Source organism: Haliotis rubra, unplaced genomic scaffold (genome assembly GCF_003918875.1).
Source record: "Haliotis rubra isolate DU_JTF1 unplaced genomic scaffold, ASM391887v1 Scf225, whole genome shotgun sequence".
Lineage (NCBI taxonomy): Eukaryota > Metazoa > Mollusca > Gastropoda > Lepetellida > Haliotidae > Haliotis > Haliotis rubra.
This window is the reverse complement of record NW_025766281.1, coordinates 73,036-83,654: the sequence shown is the minus strand read 5'-3', so window position 1 is coordinate 83,654 and position 10,619 is coordinate 73,036. Positions and strand designations below refer to the sequence as shown.

At 41.4% G+C, this 10,619-nt stretch overlaps 1 protein-coding gene across 1 annotated transcript in view; it reads right to left on the bottom strand.

Moving 5' to 3' along the window:
• Positions 1 to 343: 343 nt before the first annotated feature.
• The window catches only part of LOC124277636 (serine/threonine-protein kinase 40-like), a 26,302-nt gene continuing 16,026 nt past the window's right edge, over positions 344 to 10,619 (bottom strand). Inside the window, 8 exon segments of the mRNA XM_046713357.1 lie at positions 344 to 628; positions 630 to 828; positions 1,734 to 1,853; positions 2,777 to 2,921; positions 3,881 to 4,049; positions 5,322 to 5,558; positions 6,435 to 6,569; positions 7,369 to 7,454. Coding sequence (XP_046569313.1) covers positions 545 to 628; positions 630 to 828; positions 1,734 to 1,853; positions 2,777 to 2,921; positions 3,881 to 4,049; positions 5,322 to 5,558; positions 6,435 to 6,569; positions 7,369 to 7,454 — 1,175 coding nt within the window. The 3' untranslated portion in view covers positions 344 to 544.

The following is a 10,619-nucleotide window of genomic DNA, read 5'->3' as shown; positions in this document are numbered from 1 at the left end:
CATGATTATTAATGGATGTAAATATGACATGCAATGAAATTGTGTCATTGATGAATTACACAACAGAATGTCATACCAAATATGCATTCAAAAAGACCCTGAAGAAAATACCTCTCAATAACAGTCAGATCCCACCAGCTACCTGTGCAAAACTGCCTCTGTTGGTTACATCCCCACCAACTCACTGCTGAACTGTCTCTGGTTTGTCAGCTCCCACCAGCTAACTGTGCAGAACTGCCTCTGGTTGGTTAAATCCCCACCAGCTAACTGTGCAGAACTGCCTCTGGTTGGTTAAATCCCCACCAGCTCACTGTGCAGAACTGACTCTGGTTGGTTAAAACCTCACCAACTCACTGTGCAGAACTGCCTCTGGTTGGTTACATCCCCACAGCCTGCTGCTGACAACAGACTGGGCCCTGTCCCACAAAATGATCTCAGTAATGCGACAATGGTAAGCCAATGTTAAAGTATGGGCGTACGTTCAACTTAGAACTAAGATTCCTTTGTGGAACAGTCCCTTGAAGATAAGACATCCACTTATCACTCATTTTGGGAGAAGGTGTTGGTGAGCACGGAGTTCATCTGCTGTTAAAGGCATAGCATCAACATTCATTCTCCTCACTGAGGGGCTGAGAATTGGTCGGCCTTTTCCTTACAACGTGAACCTTCTGAGCCTTGGCATCATTCTGGGAGTCTGACTGTAGCTGATGCAGCTTGACCTCAAGGTCACTTGGTTGGGTTAGGACAGGCAGGGCAGGAGGGTGGTCAGGCTTGGAAGGTGGGTGGTCTGGCACTTGTTGATTTGGTCCACTGACAGACAAGGCTCTCCTTGGAAGGGAAAGTAACAATCATGTTACATAGATTAAGGGGGTGCAACACATTAGTCGTTGACAGGGCTCTCCTAAGGATGGAATGCTTAACACATTTAAGCCCTTGGGGCTCATATGGAATACAAGGTAGATAGAACTGTCCATGTGCATGAAAAACAAATTATAGCACAGTTTGTGATTTAGTTTGTGTATAAATGTACAAGAAAAGACTAATCATGATTGGCTTAATTCATAGGGGTGGAGGATTGGGGGTTTGGCTTGGATTGCTCTTTGGACTATCATATTTTGCTGAAATACTCTCCCTTACCGACCTGTGAAAGTCCGGTTTAGAATATTGATCTTCAGTAACCCATGCTTGTCGTAAGAGGCGACTAACAGGTTCGGGTGGTCAGGTTGGTCAGACTTGGTTGACACATGTCATCGGTTCCCAATTGAGCAGATCGATGCTCATGCTGTTGATCACTGGGGTGTCTGGTCCAGACTCAATTATTTACAGACCGCCGCCATATAGCTGGAATATTGCTGAGTGCAGCGTAAAACTAAAAAATCACTCACTCACTCTCCCTTACCCCCATTTGTTTACCATTCTTCACGGGCCTTCAAATAATTTACATTCTTTCATGACACTCAATCCACCTCACCTATAATATGCGAACATTTCCTAAGAAATTTATAAATTTAGAACTTATTCATTTTCAAATAGAAAGAATGTTCTCAATTTTTCTTATGACTATTGAAAAGGAATTGATAATTCTACAGTTAGAGATTTAATCTTGATGATTGTACAGGTAGTGATTGAATCTTGATGATTGTACAGGTAGGGATTGAATGTTGGTAATGATTGTACAGGTAGGGATTGAATGTTGGTAATGATTGTACAGCAGTGCCATGTCCTGTACATACCACGTGGCAATGATTGTCCCAAGGTCATCCAGGACTTGACCTGCGGTCATCCGAGTCTGTGGTTCCAGCACCAGTAGTCTCTGGATCACCAGCACTGTGGCCTTGCTCACACGACCATCACTGACAACAAACACAACACTGGGGGTTAGTCGAAGTCCAGTCTTAAGAACAATCACATTACATTTCCAGCAAACACATAAAGTTGCCTGATGATACATGGTAGGGAAATTCTTCAATGGCATTTAGAAGTTGGTGTAGTAATACAAGACAAATATATATATAGATGTTCAGGAAGCCAGATCTGTAAATTGAGTATATACAAGGGAAGAAGGAGGTATAATCCTACCTGGTAGGATTGCAAAAGGATGAAGCAGGCTTTTGAGTACTTCAGGCTGAGATAGAATTCGCTTTGTCACTGTAACATGTATGCTTTTTTGTCTTTGATAGATGAACTGGCATCTGAGAAGACATTTTCTTACTACTTCCAGTGACCTATTTTCAAAGGTTAAAACTGAGGCAAAATGTTTCTTTATAACACAAATCCCAGGAACCAGCCAGAAAGTATAATGGTCAATCCCTGCGGAATCCCATTCTGGTCTGGGAATCATGGTACATGTAACATATGTTATATTTGGTATTACATTTTCTCAGTAAAGTACAGATTCTAGTACAGATTGTTGAGTCCCATCAAGGTACACAAGGTCAGCAATCTAACCCATTCAGCCGCTGTGGCGTCCTGTTCACAGGTGGCCAACAGGCCAGAGCTAAAACCTCTCACCAAATCCAGGGTTGGTTCATCGGTTGTTGACGCTGCACTCAGCAGTATTTCGGTTATATGGCAGCAGTCTGTATATAGTCTGGACCAGACAATCCAGTGATCAACAGCAAGAGCAATGATCTACCCAACTGAGATACGATGACATGTGTCAACCAAGTCAGCAAGCCTGACCAGCCGATTCCATTAGTCGCCTCTTGCGTCAAACAAAGGTTTGTGATGACCTATTATAACCAGATCTTCACGGGTACCAAATCCAGGGACTCACTTAGGTATGCTGTACTCTGCAGACTTGATCTTCCTGAAGAGTTCTGTTGGCAGACTGTCGTAGAAAGGGAACTGGCCGTACAACATGGTGAACAGCACCACCCCAAGGGCCCACATGTCACTTGGCTTGCCCAGGTACGGCTTGCCTGACGAGAGGAAACAAACATTGTAAATGACATATACATACATTCATCAGTAACAGTCAAATCAGATTGAAAGTGTACATAGGTGTACATTGAGAATCCAAGGAGAAATAGAAAACTTCGATGAATTACAGCTTCAATTTTACATCAATTTCCAAGACTTTGTTTAAGTTTGTTGTTAAAAATTAATTTAGCTCATGAAGATTATAATTGTTCTTCATGCATCAGGAACTTATTTTATTGCAGAGATGCCAACCACTCCGATTCTGGCGAAGTTACTCCGATTTTCTAATACAAATTCTGCTCTCCTATTTATCATTAAAAACTCCAATTTTTCAGAAAAAAAATCTGAATATTTTTTATGGTATACAATTTTTGGTGATTTATTTGAATCAACACTGGTAAAAGCATTCAGAAGCTTAGCGTGTGATCTTTTGGGTCTCGATTGTGTATATTGAGTGTTATTGATGGCGAAGATTCACAAGTTTTTCCGAATGCATGTCATAGCCCATGTATAAGTGAAACAAAATGGTGGAGCCGACCATGTGCTCACCCCTAACTCGCAGATTTGGTGCTTGGGCCTGACTTCCAGCCAGTTATGACTCCACTGTCATTAGATTCAAGGTTGGCATCTCTGTTATTGGTGCTATTATATTTTAAAATGGAGATTTATGTTATCTCTGGTATTTGCAACAAAATTGTGGCAGAAGACACAATGGACAGAGTTTATTAATGCTGGAAATGTGTAACAGTGAGTGAGTATGGTTTTATGTTGCTTTTAGCAATATCCCAGCAATATCATGGTGGGGGACACCAGAAATGCGCTTCACTCTGAGTAACAGACCACTGATCAAAGTTCCTTAAAAGCAAAGAGCCCCTCAAAGCCCTATGCTCTGGGCAGTAATGATAATAACCCAGTTGATTGTTCACAAAATACACACTATACTTTTAGCACGACCTACCACTGAGAACATCAGGGCTGATATAGGCAGGGCTGCCTCGCTGATCACGCAGGAGGTCGCTCTCCGACACCAGGTGTTTGCCGAGACAGAAGTTGGTGATGGTGATGCGCCGGGTCCGCATGTTGAGCATCATGTTACCCAGCTTCAGGTCACGATGGACGATGTTCTTCTGTAAACCATTAACATTCAGCATCGCATATAGCTGGGGTATTTCAAACAACAACAAACAACATGTGTGCAGTGTTAAACAACAAACAAACAACATATGCAGCATTGCTACAGTCAGTGTCCTTCTTAACTAGGGCTGTTACGATTCACTCAGGTATTTGGTGAATCAAACTATATCCTATCATGAATTCAATTCGTTATTCGTTCTTATTAGTATCAAATACTGATGAATTTGATAAAAAGGGGTATTTTGCTCTAATTTGGGTGTTATTTATCAAAGTGAGATGTACAAAATGATTGGTTGGTTGTTGTTTAATGCCGAACCCAGGAATATTCCAGATATATGGCAGTGGTCAGTAAATAATTGAGTCTGGACCAGACAATCCAGTGATCAACAGCAAGAGCATCGATCTACACAATTAGGATAAGATGACACGTGTCAACCAAGTCAACCAACTTAACCACCCGATCCCATTAGTGGCCTCTTACGACAGGCAAGGGTAGCTGAAGACAAAATCTGACCTTGATCTTTCCGGGTTTCCGTTAAAAATGAATATATGCAAGCCAAGTATGATAATCATGATAATAGTTTACACTTTATTTGACTGTAATAGGGTCACTGGTTATTGTTGTGTAGTTTAATACTGTCAACAGGGTAAAAACTGGTAAAAACTGATTTTTCAATTGCTTTATATAATATAATGAATAATGTATCTACTGCTGATTTCTTATTGTAGTCGTTACCCACTATTTGTGATATGTATCACATTCACCTTATAGTGGATTCGTTGCAGCCCTATACTGAACCATGTGGGAGGACTAGATCACAATAGGCTCCAGGCAGCCTCAGTGTGAGAAGTTGCCAACAATATCAAGTGACCTGTCTGTTTCAGACTCTTGGGGTGGTGGGGTAGCCTAGTGGTTAAAGTGTTCACTCGTCACGCCGAAGACCCAGGTTCGATTCCCCACATGGGTACAATGTGTGAAGCCCATTTCTGGTGTCCCCCGCCATGATATTGCTGGAATTTTGCTAACAGCGTTGTAAAACTAAACTCCTTCACACTGCTTCAGACTCTAGTAGGTCTAATGGTGAAGGTCGTACACATTTACCACTTTGAGAAACCCACCAGCACAGGTACGGCCATGACAAGAAATATAATCTGGGCGAAAGGGAATTAGACCAATCATAGGTTTCTAGAAAGCTTAAAGAAAGAAATGATTCTACAGTTGACAAATCACCAGGCTGGCTTGTGTGAATCATGTCCAAACTGACCTTATGAAGACTGTCAACCACACGAACTATGTCGTAGAAGATGACAATGGCTTCCTTCTCGGTGAGCTTTTTCTCCTTGATGACGTAGTGCTGGAGGTTGATGAGGTCTGCCGTCATGGTGCTGAAATCGTGAGGAATCAGACAGTCGAGGACCAGACACAGACGTTTTCGGCGGCGTCCTGTGTACTCTACCAGGCCGTTGTTGTCCACAGACTGGGTCTCCTCCAGGCACTCATCCTGAAGGACAAGAGGAAGAGGAATGGAGAAGTGGTAGAACTGGGGCTAAATCTCTTATGATAGAAGTAGCTCAAAATGCATCTCACTTCTGGGATGAAAATTACTTTTCTCATCCAAATGCATGTTTTGATCTGCATATAAGACCTTGTCTCATAGAGCCCTCTATGGTAATATCTAAACAAATCAGACTGGTTAACATCAAAAGATGTTTTCCTGAGTTTTTAGACGTGGGAGGGAAGTTTCTATGGCACAAGACATTTACAAATATTTTTGAGATGGTATGCTAAAGTCAAAATTGGTAATTGTGACTTGCTTGATAACTGTGTTAGCATCTACACTGTCATGTCACATGTATTGCAATAAAAACAATTCAATTCATAAAACTTGTTTTTCTTCATCATACTAACTTCTAAAGTGCCACATAATGAAGTCAAAGCATTATTCATGTTCTGTTCCTTTATAACATGTGAGATGCATACACAGTTTCAGGGTCCTCACTTGTCTACCTCACCAAGTACTGACTGGAAAAAAACAACAAAAAAAACCAAACCCCAAAAACAACAAAAAAAAATCCTGAAGTATTTTCTCCTACTTATTAACCATAACAAATAAATTCAAGTTTATATTTCTTTAAAGAAAAGATTAATTTAACGACTTGAATTAATTTGTTATGGTTAATAAGTAGGAGAAAATACTTCAGGGTTTTTGTTGATATAAAAAAAACAAAAGGAAGAAGGAAATGACCTTGTCAAGTTGACCCAAGGTCATACTATCTCCTGAAGTGCAGAATGGAGATATAACATGTTAGATAACTAACTGTTGGAGATAAGTTTTGTTTATCAGTGTGATGTTGGAGTCTGAGGTAGGAGAGAATACCTTGAAGAGCCCGTGGTGGTGAACGACCCCATCCTGCTGATGCAGCAGGGACAAGAGGGAGTACTCCGTGTGCATCAACATCTTCCCCTGCCGGTCATCCTGGCTCTCCTTCTCAGGGTCCTCCATTGTCAGGATCTGGAAAATACAAACGGTATCATAACATAAAAATATATAAAAGAAATATATGAAAGATTTATCACCAGAGTTGAACAGAGGCGAAGGTGGATGGCATTCCTAGCATGTTTTATGGAAGTGTACAAATGACAATTGTATATCAGTTTTGTTACATGTCATATATACCGGTATATCGCAATACGCCTTTCAAACGATACATATTGCAATGTTTATCTCAGAACTGCTATATTGTGGAATAATAATATTTGATGATTAAAGTCTCTATGGTTAAAGTTAATATATACACAGACTTTCATTCACACTGAAGTTTTCCACTGTAATGACAAAACAGCTTACTTTACATCCAATAAATTTAATAATTTAACAAAAAAATACAATCTCTCAAAATCAAATCTTATTTCGACATTTCTGTTATCACAACCATAAAATTAATTTTTGAGGGTTTAGTATGTAGAAAATAGGTTCTGCCAGAACAATCAATGTCCCTCACTGCCAAACACTGAAGCTCCCGATCGCAATGCATATCAGAATACAGGTACCAGAATTGTAATATATTGCAAAACAATTTATTGCCAATACACAGCCCTTCAAATTAGCGAATCTTCACACATATGCACCCATATGTTTTGGGTTAGAATTTGCCTTCAGCAACCTACGCTTGTCCAGATCAGACTCGCTGACTTGGTTGACACAAGTCATTGTATCCTTGAAGTGAGCACAAGCCCACAGACACAAATATTCTGCCTTGGATGTTTCTAGTTACTTCTATTGCTGGCACACCATAAGAAATGACCCTGACCTTGATGGTGTAGAACTCGTCAGTACCTTCCTTCCTGGCCAGGCATTGGACGATGCTCCGTACTGGCGAAGATCCAAGTCGGGGACCTGCGATTAGAAGTTGTGTCATCTTGAGTGATTGGGTAAATGTTGTTTAATGCTTCAGGCAGCAATATCCCAGCTGTGTCTGGTATACAGTCATGCCTGAACTTGACAAACATCCGACTACAAGCAAAGTAGCTTTTCATAGGTGTAAAATGACAAGCAACCAGCCTTGAGTATAAGTTCTTTAGTAAGTTACACTTTGCACCAGCATTATGAACAGTGAGCGGGTGAGTGAGCGAGCGAGCGAGTGAGTGAGGTAATTTACTATGCCACTTCAGCAATATTCCAGTAATATCACGGTGGGGGACACCAGAAATTGTATTGCATCCATATGGGGATCAAACCAGGGTCTTCGGTGTGACGAGCAAACACTATAACCACTACGCTACCCCACCATCTCCAAGATAACAGTGAGTGAACCTGATCATCTTTTTAGAGGTCTTTGATGACCAGCATGACAATACTGGGATCTATTGTGTCATGCAATCCTTACAAGGTATCAGAGTCAGTATGTCAGTTATGTTAGGCCATACATGGACAGAGGCCGGAACTGATGGTTACAGACAATAAGAGATATAGAGCCCATGATCCCATGATCCTTTCATGTTCAAGGGAAGTAACTCTCCACAGCAAATTATTTAGATTCACCTAGTTCTTTCACTTGGGAGTCTATGGGTGTTTCCAAGACATTGGTTTGTAATTGTTTATCTATAATTAAACATATAATTACACAGTATTGCACAACAATAGTGAGTGAGTGAGTATGGTTTTAAGTCACTTTTAGCAATATTCCAGCAATATCACGGCAGGGGACACCAGAAATGGGCTTCACACTTTGTACCCACATGGGGAAATGAACCCGGATATTTGGCGTGACAAGCCAGCGCTTTAACCACTAGGCTACCCCACCACAACAATAACTGAAAAAGAACAGCTAGTTTCCAGCTTCACGACAAAAAACACAAATAAACTGAATCATGTCCAGATATGACTTAACATCTACTGTTAACAAAAGGTTATCTGGATATGTGGCAATATGATCAGTGTAACTGTTCAACAGTCACATCAGTCTTGCAGCTCTACCAATCATGTGCACAATAGTACTAGAGGTACAGAAGCTCACCTTTATCAACTGATATAAAACTGAGTGGTGGGGTGTGCTGGAGCAGCCAATTTGTGCAAATTATAGCCATTCGGATATCATGCAGTGGATTTTCATATGTATATTTCTGGTTCTCTGAACATTTTTGGATAGTTTTTTTATATATTTTGATACGTAACATGACCAACTGTGGTAGAATTTGAGGAGAAAACTTAAGTAATGACAGGTTTAAGAGGAGATGAAAGTTCAGTATAAACAGGGCAAAATGGGTGATGGGTACAGGGGATTATCATAATGTCGAAGGTGGATCATCACTAAGATATACCTAAAACATATTACATGTTATTCCACCTGTGAAGATCCGGTATAGAATTGGTCTTCAGCTACCCATGCCTGTCATAAGAAGTTCAACGGGTGATCAGGTGGCCAGGTTGACACGTCATCATATCAAAATTGCATAGATTAAAACTAACGTTCATGATCACTGGATTGTTTGGTCTAGACTCGATTATTCATAACTGCCGTGTTAAACAACAAACAATCAAACAAAACATGCTATTCTGCCTCCGTGGTGTAGTGGTTAGAGCATCCGCCCGGAGAGCGGAAGGCCGCAGGGTCGATCCCTGACCGCATCATACCAAAAGACGTAAAAATATGGTACTTGTTGGTCCCTGCCTGGTGCTCGGTATTAATGGGTACAACAAGGACTGGTCTGCTCGGAGTCAGTATAATGTGTCTGAGTGGGGTATTCATGCTTCACTGTGGTATGGTATCTCAGTGGGCTAGCACTATAAAACCAGCTTAAGTCTGGGCTAGTACAAGCAGCCACACATACACATACACACACATGCACGTCGTCATATGAGCGAAATATTCTCAAGCCAACGTAAAACCCAATTTCACCTCACCTCACCTCTTGGAAACTATATTTCGTAACTGTACAAGAAGAAACAGTGAGGTAATGATAAATAATACATTTCCTAAAAGCTATACTGATGGTCGTGACTATCACACAGAGATGAACTCCACAGTGTTCACAGAATACGTCACAGAGCAGCTACTTCCTGCTCTACCTGACAAGTGTTTGCATAGGCGGATCCAGAGGGGGTGCGCAGGGGTGCGCACCCTCTCTTTTGTCCTGAAATTTTATTAAATGACCATTGAAACTCTCGTGAAAATGAAGTGTGCACCCCACCTTTCTCAATAGTGTGCACCCCTCCTTTCTCAAAAAGCTGTATCCGCCCCTGGTTTGGTGGGGATGGACAACGCACCATACCACAGTGTTAGAGATCCCCTGGAGAAGACTCCTACCTCCGCTTCCAGGAAACATGAGATGACTTCTTGGTTGTCCAGGCATGGTATCGACTTTTGGTTCAAGCTAAAACTACTAAAACTAAACTGTATGATATCATACTAGCTCGCAAACCACCCCCTGTTGATTGACACCATGTTGAAAAAGCATGGTCATGAAGTTCTATGTTTGCCGCCCTATCACTGTGACCGTAATCCAATTGAACTGATCTGGGGGCAATTTAAAGGATTCAGCTGCATGAAAAAATGTTTCTTTCAAACTCAAAGACGTGAAACAAATTGTCAACGAAGAAATAGCAACACTATCATCAGAATTATGGCAGCAATGTGTCAATCATGTGATCAAAGTGGAAGAAGAATACTGGGTTGAAGATGGTCTACAAAGGAAACGTGTCCAACCAATCTTGATCAATCTAGACTTTGGTGACGACACTGACACTGGTAGCTCTGATTTTGAAGCAGGATTGTCTGACGGTGACTAACGTAAGTGTTATTATTCTTAAATGCTTTTGAGATGTTCCCCTGATATAGACATGTGAACCTGAAGTCCACGCCACTGTGACCTGAGGTCATGTACATGAAGTGTGCGCTGACCTAACTCGTAAGCTGTTACGTTTACTGCAACCCTGGGGGCGGTGGGGTAGCCTAGTGGTTAAAGCGTTTGCTCGTCACGCCGAAGACCCGGGTTCGATTCCCCACGTGGGTACAATGTGTTAAGCCCATTTCTGGTGTCCCCCGCCATGATATTGCTGGAA